The sequence below is a fragment of the Peromyscus californicus genome, unplaced genomic scaffold (assembly GCF_007827085.1).
Source record: "Peromyscus californicus insignis strain IS unplaced genomic scaffold, ASM782708v3 Scaffold_14__1_contigs__length_90479793_seg_2, whole genome shotgun sequence".
NCBI classification, from domain to species: domain Eukaryota; kingdom Metazoa; phylum Chordata; class Mammalia; order Rodentia; family Cricetidae; genus Peromyscus; species Peromyscus californicus.
In genome coordinates this window covers 32569551-32592556 of record NW_026294436.1, presented here as the reverse complement: position 1 = coordinate 32592556, position 23006 = coordinate 32569551, and the positions used below count along the sequence as shown (strand labels likewise).

Here is a 23006-nt window from a genome sequence, read left to right as displayed (position 1 = left end):
GTTGACAAACTGGTGACCAGCAGTCTTGTCAGTTTTAAGAGTTGAGACATGGCTTCATGCTTCAATGATGTTTGTGAAAATTTATCTTTTTATTCTGTGATGTCTTGTGTAGCCAGGGTGACAAATCTATTCAACCTTTGTAGGACAATACTTGATCCTAGTTCACATCACACAGCTTCCTGAAACCTGGATGCATTTGTTTTGCTGCCAATTAACTTCAAGATCTTTCCACTAACACTTTGTCAACTCTTTGAGCGTAGCACTAACTTTGCCAGCACAGGGGTTATTTCTTCTTTAAAGGTAGCTGTTAAGATCTTGCTAGCAAGATAACAGAAACAAGATGGGATGCGCAGTGACAGACCATTTAACTGTGTGGCAGATGCTATGTGTGTGCTATATTGGTGTCACTAAATGAGAATATAGCAGTGTTGTTCAAAGCAAAAGAAAATATATCTTACAAGTAGGTAAATGCTACAAAGCATATTATGCTGTTTCACAGCTTTGCAATTATTGATGAATGTAAGGTCTTGAATTGTGGCTATGGGAGACACACTCATATTTTACAAGCCAATATTATGCACAATATTGTATTGAAAATGTCACTGTTCAAATAACATTATGCAGACTGGACAGGTTATATTTAGGGGTATCTTTTTATGTATGAATACAATAACCATTAGTGAAAAAAGGGCACAAATTTCAAGTAGAGCAGGGAAGAGTATATGGACTGATGAAGGAAGAAACAGAAGGGAGAACAGTTGTAACTATATTAAAATCTCAAAAAAAAATACAGGTTTTAAAATTATACTTAGAACCACACAAATTAAAAAAATAGAAACTATTAACAATTACTGAGGATATCATGGCAAATTTCAGCTCATATGAAGTAAATGTAGAATGTGTTTTATCTCTAGTGATTTTTGTTACTGTATAAAGAAATAAGATAATGATGAAACACAATTCCACTGCCAGTATTTAAGAAAACCCCAAATACCACAAATTGGTAGTCAATTGCACACTTCATGCATGAAGTAAATTAACATACTTTCCATTAACATCAATATTATTGTAAACATTTTTTATTGCCTTCACATAATTATCTTTATCATTAGCATTGTCATGATGGCTTGTAAGTTTTGGAATAGTTTATGCTTCTGGGATCCAATCCACAGCATCTCACTTGCTCAGTTATTGTTGCCTGTAGTTAGCTTTACTCTTTGTGAGAATATGAGGGAAAGAAACACCTCCAGTTACTGAGGATTTATGATGCCTATGGTTTCAGAGAATTTGGTTGACTACTGAAGTTGCCTCTAGTTCCATATGTGATGAGGTGATCATGTGTTGGGAGGTATAATCAAGAGGCTCAGGTGTTTAATCATTTCTTTGACCTCACACAAGTATTTGGAATGTCACAAGTTGTTTTGGCTATAACCTAAACCTAGCCACAGTCATTCTCCCATAGACTTCCTTAGTTCAACAATCAGCACGGTTTTCATCCACACACAGTCCATTAACTAAAACCAGTTGCATGGCCACACAACTTCAAGATGCTGCGTGGTCAATTATCAGTTGCTATGTGTTATGTGTCTATCTGATGAAGAGCACAAATGACAACTTTATCTTACATATCAATTTCTTTTTAGCAAGCTTGTTTTTTTTTTTCTGTAAATCTTGCCAGGCCTAGGGTTTGAACCTAAGTATACCAACAAGCACTGTGCCGCTGAACTGCACCTCCAGCTCTTTTTCTGTAACTCTTAAGTATTTATTTTGAAAGCTATGATTATTAGATATAAAATGCTTCTAAGCATAACTCATTATTTGACAATAATCTCTTAATATTGTGAGAATATGCATGTGTGCATAAAACAATTGGAAACTCCATGTATTGATGTTTGATAATAGAATAATCAACAAGGCCATTCATACAAAATGCAATTCAATTAAGTTTGCAGCTATGCAAAAGAAATCTTACTTGTGGGTTTTAGGAGAATGATTACCTTAAGAATATTTACTTCTATGACCATTTTCTTTAATACAAGTATTAATATCGGCTCTTACATATATATATATATATATATATATATATATATATATATAAGACTTAACACAAGGAAAAAAGAATATTTCCTTCAAAATAAGCAAAAATGATTTCAATGTAAGAGAATATTGTCTAAAATTGCATTTATAAAATAGTATATTAGATAATTTATAAAGTGCCACACACAGTGCAGTGGAAGACTTTAATACTCTACAAAGCAATCATGAGGTTATCATGGAAGCAACAAATGCACTCTGTGCCAAAAGACTTTGTCATGGTTTCAAAAAAGATGGAGTTAAAGTGAATAATCACGTAAGTAGAACCACAAATTGTAGGCAAAATCATCATTCATACTTTCATAAATCTGACTAATGACTCATAAATAAAATTTCTCTGAATACACTGTTTTATTTGGTGATCTTTCCATAGTCTGTGCTGTAGTAGAATATTATTTTAAGGAGTGTTACTTTTGCTTGTGTTGCATTTGTTTAACTCTGTGAAGCTGTGTTACTGTCCCTGTGTAAACACCTGATAGTCTAATAAAGAATTGGCCAATAGCAAGGCAGGAGAAAGGACAGGTGGGACTGGCGGGCAGAGAGTATAAACAGAAGGAGAAATCTGGGAAGAGGGATTGAAGAGCTAGCAGCCAGAAAAGGAGGATTACCCTAGGGGCCAGCCACCCAACTACACAGCAAGTCACAGACAGAATAAGAGTAAAATTTATAGAAGTAAGAGAATGGGAAAAGCCCAAAGGCAAAAGGTAGACAGGGTAAGTTAAGATAAGAAAAGCTGGCTAGAAATTTAGCCAAGCTAAGGCCAGGAATTTATAAGTAACAATAAGCCTCCCTGTATGAATTTATTTGGGAACTAGGTGGTGGGGCCCCCCAAAATAATCAAATATAAAGAACACTCTGCCAGTAAAAACTACAAGATAACATTTAATGAGGTCATTATTTATCTTGTTTAGATGATGCTAGGTGTAATCCTTGAATTCTTTGTTTCTTAATAAAGCATGTCTTCAAGTAAATAATGACTGACATACAGATTGAAATAACTCAAGAACAAACTTATATCAATTCTACGAAGACACATTTTCCTATGATAAAGAATTTAAAACCAATGAAAAACAAAATTATATCTACGTTCTCTGATGTATCTATATGTTCTACTATCTTATTCTGAGTTGTATTTCAAGGCAGCTCTTCATGCTCTAATTCACATTTAAACAATAAATTGCATAAAACAAAACAAAACAAGGCCTATCATTCAAAGTTCATATATGACATTCAAAATAACAGAGAATGCATATGTTCTTTAAAATTACTTTCTAGGGTACACTTATTGAAAAGCAAATGTTACAGTTACTGTGATAGTCTCATAAAAACATATAGATTGAATCAAAAGCACAAACAATATTTGGTCACACATGCATTAAATCTGTATTTTACTATGTATTGAATAGTCAATATGTATTATAATTTATAAGTTTTTTTCTCTGTATAGCACACTGTACTGGGTTTTGTGTAAGGACACAAAAAATAATATGTTCTTTGACTCGCAGAAACATCAAAACCCTCTCAGCCTCTTGGAATGATAGCACTGATTTCGACAGGGAATGAAAGACATCATAGCCAACTGGAACAGGTATGAGGTATTTGGCAGTAGGATTCAATCTCTAAATCAAGCATCATTGCATAAAACACCTGCCTGGCACTCTATAGACATCTTACTTCAGATGAGACTAAAAATTAATTGAAGTACAAAATGAAATTTGTTAATGTCAAAGGTGCTATTCATAATATATTAAATGCTATGCAGTTAAACAGTATTGGTGTGAAAACAATAATAAAAAATAGTAGGAGTATCAATAGGGCTTTGTTCTGTCTTTCTTAGAGCTGGAAATAATATTTTGTTTGGAAATTACCTAAAAATTACTGTAGAAACAATGAAAAAATTATCACAATTTGCTAAAAATATATTGCTTTTAGTAGAATTTAGATTACAATTTGGTATTTTTAAAAATGGCTTATTTTCTTGTCCTAATACTAATTTATCATCTTCTGTTAAGTTATTATGTTATAAACACAAGTAATTGCCACAATGATATAACCCATAAGAAGGTAACATCATTTGTGGTAGTTTAATGAGTATAATAATTTTCTTTCTAGGATATCAGACTAAATAAATTTACCATATGATAAATGAAGATGCTGAAATTGTAAAAGAACAAGTGACTTGCTAATGTCCATGTGGCTTGTTACTAATAAAGCTTGTGTATCTTGCTTTAGCTGCTTAGTTTGAACAAAATCAAGGATACAGTAGACAGATACATTGAAAGTCATTTACCCATAGTTATATCTCATTTTCCTGCTAGAACAGAAAATTAAGGAAAGCTGAGAAGGAAGAGGAAGCTCTGTTTATACCCTTGCACAGTGAAATCATATGTCTTGATGGCACAGATTATGATTTTCATATCCAGTTTTTGAAAAATCCAACTGTGACTGGCATTTTGACTTTGCACAAATACTCTGTTTCTCCTAGTCTTCAATGCACACAGTAAAATGGTATTTTCCTGTTTCCTATCAAATTAGGCTGAATCATAAAATGTGATTACAATTAAAGAGAGATTCACATGGAGCCAGTGGAAAATGATGGTATTTTACTACAAAGCTCCCATAACCAAACCACTACATGATACTGTTTACTTGAGCCTCAGCTCAACAATAAGCCAAATGAATAGCAGAGATCTAAGCTAAACAGTGGTGGGTATGGACTGTAAATAAAAATCTGCATTTGTTTATATCTAGGATTGTAGGGTCATTGCAGTATTGTCCTGCTGGTCCTGACTTCTACAGAAAATGGAACTACAAATGCAAGGATAAATACTAGTCCCCAAAGTAAAGCATAATCTCATAGCATTGACCTAATGGCTTTAGGAGACATCAATGGTACTGAAGAGTGTCTAGAACGGGAATAATGACCCAAGTTAAGTATTGAGAAAATACCTAGTAAAACTGCTGTATGTAGTATGTAGAAAATGATATTTTCAATAAAATCAGAAATTGGGTAATAGAAATCAGCTGTTTCTGACAGCACTTTCTAGTAAGGTATGATACAGAATTGTCTTCTGTGACAATGAGATGTTGTTATACATGATGATTTCATTCTTAGCCTGTGTTCAAGGTGTTACTTGAAATTAAACCCCAAGGTCAATAAGCATTGGGCAAGCAAAGCATGGCAAACAAACTGCAGTGTCTTAGTTCAGGGATGATTTTGTAACATGTATATATATAGCAGTTCCTTACAATATAGGCACTCAAATTCAGAGGACTGTTTCAAAGTCATGAGAGATAGAGAGCTTGAACACAAGGGAATATGTTACAGCCAGAGGAAGTGGAAAAATTCATGTGTTTCTCAACTCTGAAAATTAAGATAATGTATTCAGTTATGGTATTACTTATACTTTAATATGTAGAAAAGATGCATGCATGGGATCCTCATTCCCCATACTCCATAGTAACTAGTCTTAGAAGGTATGCCTTGGAAAAGATGCATCCTGTAAGTACTTACAGTTGGGTTACTATTCACAATTAAGAGAGGCCAATAAAGTATCCATATTTTTTTATAAATTCAAATCTACAGTTGTTCTCCAGGTGAAGCAGTAATAACATTCCCTTTAAGAATATATAAACTTCTGATAGACTGACACCAGAATTGGGATGATAACATTCAGATGGTGTCTTGGTCAGGTCTTCAAGATCTGATATCCATAAGTGCATATTTCTGCCAATAACTATGATTTTGTTGTAATTCTGAAGTTCAACAAAAAGAGAGAGCTGGAAAAAAGTGAAATCAGAAAAAGTAGCAAGTATAATAAATCATGTCCAGAAATTTAAAAAAAAAATGTGTCTTGATTGACCTAAAAAATAGCGATGCAAGTTTTATACAGATTACTTCATTTGGATAGGCGTTGTACTCTCTGCACAATGCCTACAAAGTTTAAAATGTCAACGAAACGTGTCCTGGAATGTCTTTCTGGAAAGAGTACTGGATAAGCTACACCCAGAAACATTATCCAGTTCCCACCTTAGATTTGGCAAATGAGGTTACTTGGCCAGAATTATTATCCTGAAGTTAGAATTCCATAACAAATATTGGACGATACAGTTCTCAGAAGCAAGCAGACCCAAAGGGAGATTCTTATTTTCTGCCTGAGACCTTCAGCAAATGCTGCCTGTGTCATTTCAGGACGGGCCCTCATTGACTGTATTGTATGCCCCATTAGTCTCTTCTGTATGGAAGTGTTTGCTGAGTTAATATGCTGTTTGTCAGCATGGAAAACTGGTTTGTTGGCCCATGTCTTGGTATCTGGGTTTGGTGATAAGGATGCCATGCCTTCATTTCTTTTAATTCCACATAGATATGATTTTGGTTCTGTTTCTTGTAGGCTAAGAATTTAATTCTTTTTACATCTCAGAATATAGTACATTGAATGCATGATAATAAATAGTATACTGTTGAAGATATTAAAACCTTGAGTGTATATTCAGACGATCTTTCAAGAAAAGAAAATTAGGGAGGCTTAATTTGGTTTCGCCAATAGACTCTTAGCAGTTGTATTATGTGGAATTTTATAGGTAAGGCTGTAATAATGAATGGGAATGACTTGCTTTTATTCCCCTTCTGGAATGATGATTTCTTTTCCACATAGATTATATTCTGGTAGTATGATATTGGAAGGAAAAGAGAGAATGAAACTCACAATGACTCATAATGCAGGCCCTATGCCAAAATGTGTTGAGGCTTTTTATTTGTCTAACCAAAGTCTGCATGTTTATGCTGTCCCTGACCTGCAACGCTCTTGTCTTTGCTTCTAAGTGTGACTGGGTTACAGACATGTACATATACCACCATGCCCAATTTCTCTTTTAATTTATTTTCATTTTTTCTTCAGTCTTTCTGTAGTTAAAACCCTTTAGCAATTCAAGACTTTAATAGCTGACCTGAACAACAGATCATCTCAAACTGAGTTAACCATGAAGAAAATGTATCATTTCATGCCCCCAACGCTCTACACAAAGAGATCAATGAGAAGAGATCAGGCCTTTCACTAATGTTTCCAAAGAAACCTTTATTCAATATTGTTTGTCTTAAGAAAATCTTATTTCACTGTTGTGGTGGCATAGCCTTTAGTCTCAGGACACAGGAGAAAGAGGCTAGTTTTCCTTGTCTTGGTTGTTACTGTTGGTATTGTTCTGTTGTGTATGGGGGCGTGGCTTATGTAGCTCAGGCTGGCATCAAACTCACTATGTGTCCAGAGGACCTTGAATTCATTGTTTATCCAGTTTCACTTCCCAATTAGGAGGATTGTAAGTCTGTAACACACTTGCATTTTGTCATGCCTTGACTCAAACTCAAGGCTTCCTCAGTCTATCAACGTGCTCTGTCAAGCTAGTCCTGTTCTCAGCTCTCAGCATTTTTACAGTTAATAATTTCATTACTTTGCTCTTTCACATTTGCTAAGAAAAATTTATGCTAATCCTTGTCACAATTTAGAAAAAATAAAAATCTTTCCTATCTTGGAAATTTTTAGAGAATGTTGTTGGAGTTAAAAGCCACTCAGATTTTCATGTGTATGGAGTGATAATCTAGCCAGGGATAGGGGATCTTATAATTAGCAGGCAATATACCAGTAAACTGTGCAATGCTAAGATTTTAATGTGGATTCTTAGTGAAAACCATAGTGATTTATTACCAGTGAAGAGAATGAAATAGAGTATGAAAAAAGTATATTTTTTTCTGAAAGTTATAACTTCTAAAGTGACTTTGACATTCAAGTATTTTATATGTGCATACTGTTATTCCCCAAAGTTTTTTGTTGTTGTTGTTTGTTTTTGTTGTGTTTTTTCTTAAAAGCTGATAGCCAACTGTCACCTGAAAGAGAAATTTTTATAAAGTAATTTTTAGAAATACTATACATGAAAACTAAAAAGAGTGAGTAATTATTAAAATTGTAGATGAAGATACATCACCTTTTTTATATCGTAATAAATGATACAATTCTGTCCTTAGGGAATATATCATTTTTCACATCAAATGTTTAAGTGTACAGCTTTCTCCAAAAGTCACACCTAGACATTTTCGATTATGAAGTGCTCTCTAACTGACATTCTTGGAACATCAAAAGATAACTTTTCATTTAGTAGGACATGGTCTGGTTGAAGGTATTTGTTGACAGCATATCACACCTTCAATTTTGTATATACCAAGTGATAACACAAGTATTTCAAAGTATCATGTCAAAATATTTATGAAATACTTACACTTTACATCAAATGAACTTTGTTTTGCTTTAAGATTATTATCCATAAAAGATCCCTATATTCCATAATACTCCTTCAGATAATTAAGTTTCTCATTTATGAAAAACCAATTGATGACTTAGAAAGTTAATAGGAAATATGTTATTTGTTTTGGGTTTATTTGTTTTTCTGGGTGATTGGTAAATTATTTTATAATTTACCCTTAAGCTAAAAATTTAGATGTGTATACAAGACTAAAATATTTAAATTTTCTCAATAAAAGTCGGGAATCTTGTCCCAAATGTGTGAAAGACATTGACTTTCCATCATCATTGGGATTATAATTGTTACTTCCATATAATTAAGCATAGCAAATAACTAATATTTAATTATTGCAGATGTGTGAGTATATGAACACTTAGTTTTTTTTTCTGTTTCTATAATTCTCTTCATTTGTAATTATATCTTACACCTGATGGACCTGTGTGCCAAAAGCATTGATTATGCATGCCTCATTATCTGGAAGTATAAAGAATTATTGCATTTTATATTATTTTATAATTAGCCTTATAAATTGCTGTGATTCACCCTCTGAAATATCCCACGTTGCTATCTCTCACTCAGAAAAAGTCTTCTAAATTCAAATGAACATTTCCCTGCAACTAAGGAGATTGGAAACATTCTCAGATTGCAGGGTTTGAAAAGAAGTACGTCTGTTCTTGAGACTGCCTGACACCTTTGTTTACAGGGTGTAATAAGTATGTTTCCTAAGGCATATATTATAGAACAAAATGACCCAAATACGAGCACACTGCCCTAAGCTACAGATTGGATTTTACTTGTGACAGTAGTAAACAGAGCCACACTCACCAACAAGTTGTCTTGACCTAATGAGATACAAAACTATTTTCCTGCTTTTCTGTATGGTGACTGCAATTAGCAGTTTCAATTACTGGGCTGTGCACCCTGACATACCTCATGCTGCTATTGGTACCTGAGAAAAACACTTCTAAATTCAGATAATTATACTCCTAATTAAAGAATTTCGAGCCGATATATCTCACTTTCAGTGAAAATATATTTGAGCCTGTTAATTACTCGCATTTGTTTCATTTTTTCAAGTTAAAATCGAATCAACCATTTAAAAGTAAACTACAATGCCTCCCTCAGTTTTATTTATTTTTTTGGCATGTTTATATACAGTGTAAAAGGATTTGAATTTCAGAAATACAGCATGACAAATTATTACCTCTTACACCTTCAAAATTTAGCAGACATAAAACAAAGTAATTCTACTATCATGCTTTTAAGAAAATGCCTTTGATTATTTAATTTCATTTAGTTGAACAAAGATACACAAGTGCAGTTTTTACATGGTTGTTTAGGGAAATACTTTTAAAGTATTTTTTATTATATTTATTCTCTAGAAATTTCATATATCAATATGATACATTCTGGATATTCTCTCATCTACCTCTCATATAGCCCTCCCATCGTATATGTGCCACCTCCCCTACTCTCCCTGTCTTTTTATCACATTCTTGTCCCTCTGTTTTTTTATTGTTGCCTACTGAGCTTAACCAGGGAGGTCTACAAAGCCATAGTTTTGAACTATCTATTGAAGCCTGGTGGGCTGACCTGTGTTCATACACATGAAGACAATGGCTGTCTCTCCACCAGAAACTGTCAATTGCTTAATACTTTAGCAGAGTTCAGGTATGCCTCCCCTATACAGGCAAGCCTAGGTGTTGTGAGATCGTGACATGACTACTATGGCTCTGTCATAACTAGAATGAATCCTTTGATAGTTCGTCTCCCTGTCTTCATATCCTATATTGTCAGTACTATTTTTAAATAATCTTAGATATTATATCCATTATGACCCTGAATATTGTTTGTGCTGACTCACCTATTACTATACACTAACACACCCCACACATGATTGCCATGTGCCTGCTTTATTTCCAATATTTTAACCTTACTGATTCTATACCTGTAGGTTTTACTAACCTGTTCTTTGCTTTAATAATTATGCCACTATATAGGATAAAACTGCTTTGGAAAGAAAATATTGACTTATTAGTTTCTAATAACACATTTTGATATTTTATATAGTTTCCTAACTCAAATTTGATTCTAAATATCTGGTGAACATTTTCCTGTATTTATCTTTCTTTTTAATTTATTTTTTGCACTTATTTATTTATTAAGAAATTTCCTATTCATTTTACATACCAACCCCAGGTCCCCCTCTCTTCCCTCCTCCTGCCCCACCTCGTCTTCCCACCCAACACACCCCCAATTCCCATCTCTTTCAAGTCAAGACCTCCCATGGAGAGTCAGCAGGGCCTGTTACATTCATTTGAGGCAGATCCAAGCCCCTACCTCTCTACCAAGGCTGTGCAAGGTGTCCCACCATAGGCACTGGGCTCCAAAAAGCCCACACATACACCAGGGATGGATCCTGATCCCACTGCCAAGGGGCCCCTTCAGCAGGTCAAGCTACACAACTGTCTCACTTATGCCGAGGGCCTAGCCCAGTCCCATGGAGGCTCCAGGTGAGTACCCTAACTGTCATCATAGAGCCTCTATATTTAGCTTATGCCCCCTGCCCTTTACTCCTTTCAGTCACTGTCGTGATGGCACGCAGACACTTTTGCTGCTCATTTCAGTGTTAAGATCATCAATGTTCACTGTCTTGCTGTCTTCCATTTGTTAAGTACATTTTACATAGAACATGAAATGCACCTTTTCATGAAGTATCCCAATGTGCCAGGACACATGTGCATCAGATGATAGTTTCCTATTTTTCATGATGAAAATCTCAAAAAAAACCCTGTCTTCCACTATCGAGTATGACAATGTTAAACAATAACACACCAGAACTTCTCCCTAATCCTGAATATGCTCTCCTTATGCTTTCTGCTTCCTCCCTGTCCCCTACCCCTTTCCACTTACCAGAATTCTTCTTTAGAATTCTGGGAATAAGATCGAATTGAAGGCGGCTTTCTGTGCCTCAATTATTTCTCTACACATAATGCTATCCATTTCCACATGTGTTGACAACTATAGAATTTCAATTTTGTTTGATGTATTGTAGGAGGACTCTGTTATGTTACGCTCTTCCTTTATTCATTAATCACTGGTGGACATGGAATGCTCCTATTTCATGGCTACCAAGGTAGTTTGGGTATAAACAGAGGCATGCAACCGTCTTTTTCATGCTAATTGTATATCCTTTGGCTATACAATCAGTACTGACTTTGCTCAACTACATGGAATATCCACTTTTCAGCTTTGAAGGAACTGATGTCTTGCCTTCTGTAATGACTGTGCTATTTCATATCCCCATTTTATCCAAAGGTTCACTGAACATGTTGGCAGCTCATACTTTTAACCAGATAAAATCAACTGTTCTTATTAGAGTGAAATATTTTATTGAAGCTTTAGTTTTCGTTACCTTCTTGATTAGAAAATTTAAACATTTTTAAAAAATAATCTTTTTCTCCGTTTATAAATTAATTTGAAACAATGATTTAGATCAATTTCTTTTATAAAAATCAACATATTTTTCTACTTTGAGCTTTTAAACTTCCTTATATTCTATAGATTACATCTTTTACAGATCATTTCCTAATATTTTCTTCTATTCTTTGGGGTATAATATATCTCTAATGTTAACTCTTTCATTTAAACTATAAAAATTGCTTATTATGCTTTTATATTTGCTGATATTTGTTTTTATTGTCTTTGCTTTTGGGGTGGTATTAAAATATTTTTCTGTTTAAATCATATCTCCTCTTTGATTTTCTAGTATTTTTGTAGTTGTATAGTACATTGAAAATTCAAAACATTAGGAAAGCTGAGTTTTCACACTCAGGTCTTTTTGAAAGTAAGGATATCCACTTCAGGTTTTACACTCAACTTAACACTACAAGACCCAATGAGAGCAACCAGGCAAGAGACAGCGGAAGGACACAAAGAACTAGAAAACAATGAATCAGGTTTTTACAGGTTGGCAGTGGCCTGGTTATTTATTTATTTTTTACATATTTTTGATACTTTGACAAATTAGTACTGTATGTTACTGTGGCATTTGTACAATTTCCACTCCACACTCCTTCTCACTACCCCCTCTGTCTGACTGCTCTTTCTCAAATTTATGACATATTCATTTAATTACTATTATCATTACATACACAAACACATACACACATATGTAAGCACACACACAATTATATATATATATATAATTGTGTGCGTGCGTGTGTGTGTGTGTGTGTGTGTGTGTTCAATACATGGAACATCCACTTTTAAGCTCTGAAGGAACTTCCATCTTGCCTTCTTTGTGACTTTGTAACTTGCTGAGTGTTTTTAGTTTTTTTTTCACATATGTATGTATACACACACACACACACACACACACACACACACACACACACACATATATATATATATATATATATATGGCTAACCTCTTCGGTTTGATAACCTATCAGGGGCTTTTCCCTGGAGAAGACTGATTCATCTCTCAGCACCCATTAATTGCCTAAAGCTTGTCATCTATAAATTGAACCGTATGTGATTTCCCCCATTGTTTTTGGAAGGTCAAATGGTGTTGTCATTGTGATTTAGACAGCATTATTTTTAAGATTTTTGTGGCTAAAGTTGTCTGTCATATATAGAACATACACACACATGCATACACTCATGACAAGTAACTCAACTAACGTGAGCAAAGGGAAAGAAGCATGCTGCTATGGGACCTATAAAGGTACTGGAAATTTGAAATAAGCAATGAAACACAGAATAAGCAAAGAAAGAGAAAAATAGTCTTGTGAAATGGAAAAGAGAGCCAGGAAGTAGAAGTATACCTCTCTCTCTCTCTCTCTCTCTCTCTCTCTCTCTCTCTCTCTCTCTCTCTCTCTCTCTGAGTGTGTGTGTGTGTGTGTGTGTGTGTGTGTGTGTGTGTGTGTGTGTGAAGATGATTGGCATTTATAGGTTGTCATCTCATCTCTTAATATTGTGCATAAAATTTTTGTCAGTCAAGGAAAGTACAAGCAAAATTTATGTTTATCATGCACATTTTAGAAACTATTTTCATCTGCAATAGGCCACCAATATATTACTTAATTTGTTCTATTTTGATAATCATTATAAGACCTGAGCATTTTAAAATCTCTAAATTCAGACTCAAAGTTGTAATCATGCTTTGTTTCAAACTTCTTCTAATATAGCTCTACACATTTAATTTCAAAACTAATTGCTATTTTAGAATGCCATTGCATAAGGTTTAATTCAACTAATTTTATTGAATTCAGGCTTTATTAATTTAACTACCTAACCATCAGCCTTCATATCTGGACTGAAATTAGGGAAAACAATATAAAGACTTACTGACTACTTTGCACTTTCAATTTAGTTATTATAACCTACTCATGCCATAGACATTTGGTCAGGTTACTTTCCCTGAGGTAGAAATATTTTCCAGGGGCAAGGAAGGCTTCTCAGGTTTGAAATCTGCCAAGAGTTGATAAATGCGCCCCAAGGAAAAGCACTTGCAGAAACTCACAGTGTCCATTCATCATTCTCTCCTGCATTTTTTTCTTACCTTTATTGTTGACAAGTCTATCCTAACACATCTTTGCTGTTTTTTAAATTATATTTTACTACAAATTCACTACTATAATATTGATATGTAATTTAGGGTTAAGATAAACATAACTAATGTGTAGTAACTGAGAAAACTAAGTGAAGTATCCACTAACCCCCCACAGTAATTAACACATTTTTTATTTTATTTTATTTTTTTAAAGATTTATTTATTTATTATGTATACAGTGTTCTGTCTGCATGTATGCCTGCAGGCCAGAAGAGGGCACCAGATCTCATTACAGATGGTTGTAAACCACCCTGTGGTTGCTGGGAATTGAACTCAGGACCTCTGGAAGAGCAGTTGGTGCTCTTAACCTCTGAGCCATCTCTCCAGCCCCGATTAACACATTTTTAAGATGATAATATTAAGAGTTTTTCCCAGTAATTTTCAATTATACAACATAATGCTATTATTATAATCATACTGCAGTAACTCTCAAATATGTTCTTTGTGACTAACTGAAGCTTTGCAAAAGTAAACAACTATCACTTTGAGACACAATGTCCAGTGTCTGCTTCAACATCATTCCTTATTTTGATAAAAATAAACCTGAATGTATTTACTCTCTCCAATCCTACCTGTGTGTGTGTGTGTGTGAGTGTGTGTGTGTGACGTCATGCTTCACTTTGATTGTTGGTTATTCATGTCTAACACATTTTGAATAAATTCTACCATTCACCATACATTAGTTTTCAATAATGCTTGTCTTATGATATATTATCATACATTATCCTTTAAGTAATGTTATTTTATTTTAAGAAATATTTTAATTTTGCATGGTTGTAAGTTCAGCAGTTTTAAACTGTTTAGGCCTGAAGCTGATGTACATGATTATGGGTTATGTAGTTACTAAGAAGAATTTGAAAATACTTCATATATACTTTTCTAAATATTCAAAAATAACAAAAAATGCTTTAACCATTATTATAAAATGGCTCTAAATATGATTATAAAAAGTGGTCAATTTAAGGTGAGTAGTAATGGGAGTCATGTGGATGTGAAGACATACAAAACATGCTGGCAGTGTTTCCCTGACAAATGAAACTCAGGGGCTTCCAGAGAATTTCAGAGAAACATAAAAAAGATGATAAACTGATGTATTGATGGGCTACAGAGCTTAACAGAGAATTCTCAACAGAAGAATCTCAAATGGCTGAAAGACATTTAAGGAATTGCTTAACATCCTTAGTCATCAGGGAATGCAAATCAAAACAACTCTGAGATACCATCTTACACCTGTCAGAATGGCTAAGATCAAAACCACTGAAGACAGCTTATGTTGGAGAGGATGTGGAGCAAGGGGAACACTCCTCTGCTGTTGGTGGGAATGCAAACTTGTACAGCCACTTTGGAAATCAGTATGTCGGTTTCTCAGAAAGTTGGGAATAAGTCTTCCTCAAGACCCAGTTATACCACTCTTGGACATATACCCAAGGAATGCTCAATCTTACTACAAGGACACATGCTCAGCTATGTTCAAAGCAGCATTATTCATAATAGCAAGAACCTGGAAACAACCTAGATACCCCTCAACTGAAGAATGGATAAAGAAAATGTGGCACATATACAAAATGGAGTACTACTCAGCAGTAAAAAACAATGATATGAAATTTGCAGGCAAATGGATGGATCTAGAAAATGTCACCTTGAGTGAGGTAACCCAGACTCAAAAGGACAAACATAGTATGTACTCACTCATAAGTGGATACTAAATAGGAGGGAAAGGATGGCCAAACTGCAACCCACAACTCCAGAGAGGCTAGCTAACAGTAAAACCCTAGGAGGGACACATGGATGACCCTGTGAAGGAGAAATGGATGAGATCTATGTGAGTGGACTGGGTGTGGGGAGGTGGCAGAAGGCAAGAAGTGGGGGATGAGAACATAGGGAAATGGGAGGGTCAAACTGGAACAGGGACAGAGTGGGAGAGCAGGGAGGAAGATACTATGATAGATGAGGACATCATGGGAATAGGAAAAGGCAGGGTGCCTGGGAGGCTCTCAGGAATCCACAAGGTTGACCCCACCTTCGTCTGCTGGCAGTGGTCCAGATAGTGCCTGGGCTGGCCTAGCAAATAATCCTAATAAATTGTTAATACTTCAACCATAGAGCAGGCTGGGCTCCAACAACAAGAGAACATAAGCAATACGCAGTTCACCAACATCCTTATAAAACAATAAGTGAACAGTAACAAGTGCAATATAAAAATCTACTTGAAAGATTAAAAAATGAAAAACGTTCCCACTATGAAGTGAAACATTGTTTCAACAAGAGAAAGCAGTCCTTCAATCATATTTTTGGGTCAAGACTGAGATTATGTTAGTAAAATCTCTCTCTTACCTGAATCTTCAAAGTCGCTGTTGTAGGTTTTCCATGTTTCTGTTATTCGAAGAAGATTTTCTTCCATGGCTTGAATGTCCATGGAGGGGCAGTTGCATTCTGGGAATTTTGGGCCACAGTGGCACCAGCAGTCATTATCTTTGCAGATAAACTCCCCCTCTGAATTGCAAGCAATGTAGCTCAACGCGGCCTGCACAAAACGTTCCTGAAGGTAGTCGGGAAGGAGAACTTGAAGCCCTTGAAAGACAAACGAAGTGGTCAAGTTTGCGGCACCACAAGTGTGGCAAGCACTTGCTTACAACACCAAGGAGACAATGTAAATGTTAGTATTTTAAAACAGGAATTCATCGCTGCTTAAAAACTATCGTTAAGAAAATTATCTGCCTGTGTAATTTCAGTACACTAAGACTGCCAGAATGTGGAATCTCAAAGTTCAAGGAAATAGTTAGTATTTTACACTTTTTATAACAATTTTCTGGGTGTTTGACGTAATTAATTACAACATTTGATTATGTTTTACAAAAGTTACTGTAAGCCTACCTATTTGAAGACACATGTTCATTGTTTTCTGCCTCTTGATTTCTATACTTAGGTTTTACTTTTAGACTATCACTCTGCACAGATACTATAATATTATGAGTTGGGTTCTAAGAGTTTGGCAAGGTTGATAGGAAGGCAGATCTCAACACAGGACACCAAGAAGACCTACCTTATATGATTCTATTGTCTAGGAGCAAGCACGGAACTGCGTAGAAAGGAGCAGATGGCCTGACATAGTCAACTCAGTCCATTTCTTTGCTGTGTGTAAGTCATCCCTGCTGATACACTTCATTACTGTCTTAGATGCCAGTTTGGTAGTCACTGTCCCTTTAGGGAAGTGTTATTGGAAGTGAACTTTAGAGGAAATGTTTGAAAGTTTTCATTTAATTTATTTTGAGAAAAATGTAGCTTCAACTCCAACATTTCTTACTAGATAAGAATGGTGCCGGGCGGTGGTGGCGCACGCCTTTAATCCCAGCACTCAGGAGGCAGAGCCAGGCGGATCTCTGTGAGTTCGAGGCCAGCCTGGTCTCCAAAGTGAGTTCCAGGAAAGGCGCAAAGCTACACAGAGAAACCCTGTCTCGAAAAACCAAAAAAAAAAAAAAAAAAAAAAAAAAAAAGAATGGTGCCTAGCCCAGTTGTCATTAGAAAGATATCATCAGCAACTAATGGGAACAGATGCAGAGACCCACAGGCAAACATTAGGTAGAGCCAGGGGAACCCTGAAGAAGGGAGGGGGTGCTGCTTGTAGGATCCAGAAGTGTCAAGAACACCAAGAGAACATGGACTACAGAATCATCTAAGCAGGGCTTAAAGGAGCTCACAGAGACTGAAGTGACAAGCACAGACAATGTATGGGTTTTAGTTAGGTCCTCTGCATGTATGATATTGTTATATATCTTGATGTTCATGTGCAACTCCTAACAGTGGTGGCAGGGAACACCTTTCTCTATCAGCAATAATATCTATTCCTTTTCCTGCCATTTTCCCCCCCTTCTTCACCTGTGCATCAGCTGAAAGCCTGAATAAGCTATTTCACCTCGTGTGGCAAGTTAGAAACACTGATTCTGCCCATGAAACACTTACAGAGGATCCATTATGTATCTTTTTGTTTTTTCACAGTTCCTTAGGTAGGTGGTGTCACAGATGGGTACAGACAGATGTGCATGGTGGTTATAGGTATAAGGGCAAGAACCATTTGGTGTGCATGTGTTTCTAAGCAGGAGTGAACTTTCAATTCAAATGGATCATTTTTCCTCATTGGAATTCTGATATAACATTTGAAGAAGCAAAAATATGGATTTTTTTTTCTGTAAATGCTATCTTACACACATTGACTCTTCTTGAGGAGAAGACATTGCTCTCAAAGTGGAATTTTATTAGGAAACCACGAAAAAGCATCGACATTAGTGAAAAGAACACTGTTAAGGAACAACAAAACTTCAGAATAAAACTATCAAGACTTAAGCATATATGTAGAAAAAATTACTAATTACTAATTCTTATCCACATTGGCAGTAAACTTACTTCAAAAACTTTAAGTATTTCCCTGTCAGGAAGAACACATATTAGGACTGGCGAGCAAGAAGCACCTGCTCCCCTTTCAGAGCACCCAGGCACAGTTGCCAGCACCCACAGTGGGCGGTTCACAGTTGACACTGAAGTACACGCACAGACACATACACACATGACAGACATGAAATAAAACATATAGTATAGTTAATGATGTGGGCGTCACATATCAAATAAATGACTCTAAGTGAAAGATTAAAAAGAATAAGCAAAAGAAATGTATGCAAAATTATGTAAATAAATCATCAAAAGAATCTCAATAAGGAATTTACACTTGATTTGAAAATCATTTACGCTGGGCGGTGGTGGCACACGCCTTTAATCCCAGCACTCGGGAGGCAGAGCCAGGCGGATCTCTGTGAGTTCAAGGCCAGCCTGGGCTACCAAGTGAGTCCCAGGAAAGGCGCAAAGCTACACAGAGAAACTCTGTCTCGAAAAACCAAAAAAAAAAAGAAAATCATTTACAATATTTATAATAAACCTAATTCTCTCAAATTATTTATGAATAGTTTTTATAAGAGATTTTATTGGAAGGATTTCTAATATAGGTTTTTCATTCTAAAGTCATTACATTGTGATTATTATGTAATATAACATTATATTATAATTAAATTTATAATACATTTCAGTGTGTAATTTAAATATCTTTGTTAAGTTTGCATTTTCAGATAGTTTTAGTAATGAAGTGTGACTATAAACAACAGAAATGTAATAATACTTAGGGGTCATGGACTAGAATTTTGAGCTCAAGGATGGAATTTTTGTATGTGTATATACATGACTGCACATGTTCACATTCTAGTTCCTTCATATTTTCAAATGTCATTACATGCACCATATTCACACAATTGTTCTGCTCCTCTCTTCCCTGTCACTCCCTCTGAAATTCACTGCCCTATTCTTTAATTATTATAGTTATATATTTATGTAAGTGTGTAGCTCTATAAATACAACCTGCTATGTTAACGCAGTGTTGCCCATATGTATACATGTTTAGGGCTGACTGCTTGGGACTGTATATCTGTCAAGTGGATTGCTTCTGCTGAAGACTGCTGATTCTTACTCTGTCAGTAGCCATAAATGGTAACTCTTCATCTATGGGCCTTTTGAGTTTTTCTTCATCCATGTTGGCATGCCAGGCAGTGTTAAACTCTTCAGGTTTTGCTTAGGCACTTTCATTGTTGAGATTTTATATGTCCAGGTTCCTTGTCATAAACAGGAGACACTATCAGCAGACTTCCCCACCATCTGGCTCTTGCAACTTCCCATTGTACCTCAGGTCGATTGTCCTCTTCATTTTGACAAGTTGTGACTTTCTGAATTCATTTCCATCCACTACAAAAAGAAGTTTCTTTGAAAAGTTATGAAAGCTACACTTATCTGTGGTCATAAGGACAGATATTTAAAGTGTAGTTAAAGTCATTTTGGTTTAGAAAAGCAGAAATATTTAGATTCTCCTCTAGATTCAATGTTGTCACCAGTCATGGGGTAGCTGTATAGGTTTACAGCACCAAGCATGAATTATTTCTTATTTAGAAGGCCTGAAGTTCAGATGGTTCTTGGTTCTAAATGGCTCTACTTTGTCTGTGAGTCTCTTGCCATTCCAATCTATAGTGTGTTTTTTAGGTGTTGCAGATAGGTAGGAGTGTTGGTGACTTTCCTCTCCTTGAATCTGATACATATCTTTCAGATAATATTTTGAAAAATATATTGGGTTTATTTAATGGAGGAGGAGAATTTTCTAGATCAACTTAAAGTTAGTATTATTTTTTTTCAAATCTATAGTAGCTGCTGCCATCTAATATGTTTCATAGTTCCCAAACTCATCATTTTCTCTATATATTCATCTTCCAAAAATGGCACCAGAGTACTCCATGTGGTTAAATGTCATTTAAATTCAGATGTGTTCTATAAGTTTCTTTCTCACATAGAAAGCCTATGAACAGACTCGAAGTTTATTTTTTCTTAATCAATCTTGTCATAGTCCCTCCACACTGAAACAATACCATGTGGAATATTTTAAATCTCTCATTGATTTATGTATGATTTATCAATGGTCAACCTTCAACATGAAAAATCAATTCCACAATGTTGAAAGCTATTCATGTGTCACATGAATGGTCAATGCTGTCTTTAGTGAGCTGTTTTGTCACTCTGATAAGGCTAATAAAATTAATGACCCAATTAGTAATATCTGGTAAATTAAATGCATCAATACTCAATAGTTATTAATTTATATTCTATTACATTACTACAGTAATTTTATTTTTATTAACCATACTGCCAATGATAGGACAGTATCATGTCAGTCATTTTCACATTTATATTGTACCAACAAATGGTATTTTAAATAAACCTTCCAATAGATATTTGTATTTAAATTTAAACTGAAAATTTTAAAATACTACTCTAAATAAGCAAATGTGTAGAATAGACATACTGGCAAATATATGGTATTGTTGTTAAATGGACACAAGGATATGGCTGCAGTTATCAAAGAACTTGTGAAATTCATTTTTCCCTGAATATTAATGCATGATTTTCATTGACTCAGGCTCATAGGTAAAAATCAAGGGCAAAATAATGAATTGATTTTGTTACAAAAGAAATGTAAATGTTATCAAATTTAGCTCAGTTGTAAATAACTATTTATTGTTGGCACAATTTTCCATATATTATTATTTATTTTTACCTACTGTTTCCTTCTGTCTTGACTTTTCCTTTTTTTATGTGTAGGTACACATGGTGTATATGGGATTATGTATTTTTCATGTGTATATGGGTACACATATTCCCTAATGTGTGCACATGTGTGGATAAGCTTGTGGAGACATGTATTTTAATTATTAACCATTGTCCTTAATCTTCTCTCCTTCCTTTCCTTCCTTCTTCTCTTCTTTATTTCTTTCCTTTGCTCCTTTGTTCATTCATTTCCTCCTTCTTTGCTTCCTTCCTTCACTCTTTCTTCCCATATTAGTTCTCAAATAGCACAGAATGCCTTCCATCCTGTCACATAAGTTAGGATGACCTAGAATATCTTATCTTCCATCTTCCAGCCTCTGCTCTTCAGTTGCTAGGTGACAACCATGTGTCACCATGTGAGGCTTGGTTAGAATATTTCAGTTTTTTGTTTTGTCTTGTTTTGTTTTGAATTCTTCTCTTATACGTTACACCCTGACTGCAGCGAGTTTCCCTTCTCTTCACTCCTACCAGTTCATCACACATCAGCTCTCCCCCAGATTCACTCCTCCTTCTTTTCTCTTCAGGAAAGAACAGGCCTCCCAGATACATCAACCGAAACACAGCATAACAAGGTGCAATAAAGCTAGGCAGAAACCATATCAAAGCTGGCCAAGGCAATCCAGTAGGAGGAAAAGGGTTCCAAAAGGGTTCTTGCAGAATAATGGAATTCGGTTAAAAGAAGGCTAGAAGGATGGTCACAACAGAAATTGCACAGGTATTACAAACTGACATGAGGACAATGTAATTGGGAAAGGGAGTCTCCTGGATAATCTCTTAAGGTGATTTTAGGAGTGATTTTTAATCTGGAGGTGCTAATAAAATCAAAATAGACAATCCAAAATTGTGGCTTAGTGAGCAGAAAAAAAAGTGAAAGAAAGAATGTGATTTTGTTCTTTACATTAACATAAAAGGCACTAAACTGTAAAGGAGTGTTTACTCAGTTCATCATGTTTTTCAATATAGGCATATGACTTATTTTTTTTTAATTATGGTACAAGTGCTTGTGTTTGTATATGTGTTTGTCTGTGTGTGTGTGTGTGTGTGTGTGTGTGTGTGTGTGTGTGTGTGTGTGTGTGTGTGTACAGTCAGTGGATTGACAACATGAGAGAGTTAATAATTTCTCTCAATAATTTGGTCCCCAGGAACCAAATTCCATTGTCAGGCTTGGAGTCAGTGTCTCTAGTCACTGAGCATCTCATCAGTCTTGAGGTTCTTTTTATATTGCGAATCTGTACAATGATTCATAGAAAAGAAAATCAGCATTTTGTTAATAAATAATCTTTGTAGAGTATATTTTAAATATTTTTTGTATTTTTGATCAAAGTTAATATAATGATGTAAAACTAAATCTCACATTAAAAAGAAAAAGCCAAGGAGATTTAACAGTGGTATTTGCATTGTCTTTTTTATTTTAAATAATAAAAATATTTCAATAACTTCAAAATTCAAATGAATGAAAAATTTCACCTGATTTAAGTATTAAAACAGTTTGTAATAGTTTTAATATTTGGAGTAATGGTATTTATTTACTACATAGGATAGATACTTATAGATACTTTAAATAATCTACTCTGAATACATTTTGTCTTCACATGTGTAGAACCGGAAAATAGGCTGCAATTTCTAAATGATTTCATATAAAAATAAATACAGATCTAATTTATAAAGATCTAAAATGAATTTTATAAATCTATAGGAAAAAGAAATGACTCAAAAATTAACTCTGTACAGACAATTACCCATTTTGTATAATCATTAGGATTATGTCAGGCTACTTCAAGTAATATTTATGTCACGGTGCATTTTTGTTATTTCT

General features: G+C 34.9%; 1 protein-coding gene across 3 annotated transcripts in view; it reads right to left on the bottom strand.

The window, feature by feature from the left end:
- The window catches only part of Brinp3 (BMP/retinoic acid inducible neural specific 3), a 373866-nt gene that overhangs the window by 98093 nt on the left and 252767 nt on the right, over positions 1–23006 (bottom strand). For all 3 annotated transcript variants that reach the window (XM_052737127.1, XM_052737128.1, XM_052737129.1), the window contains exon 6: positions 16337–16573. In XM_052737127.1, the coding sequence (XP_052593087.1) occupies positions 16337–16573 (237 nt within the window). The remainder of the gene's footprint in view (positions 1–16336; positions 16574–23006) is intronic.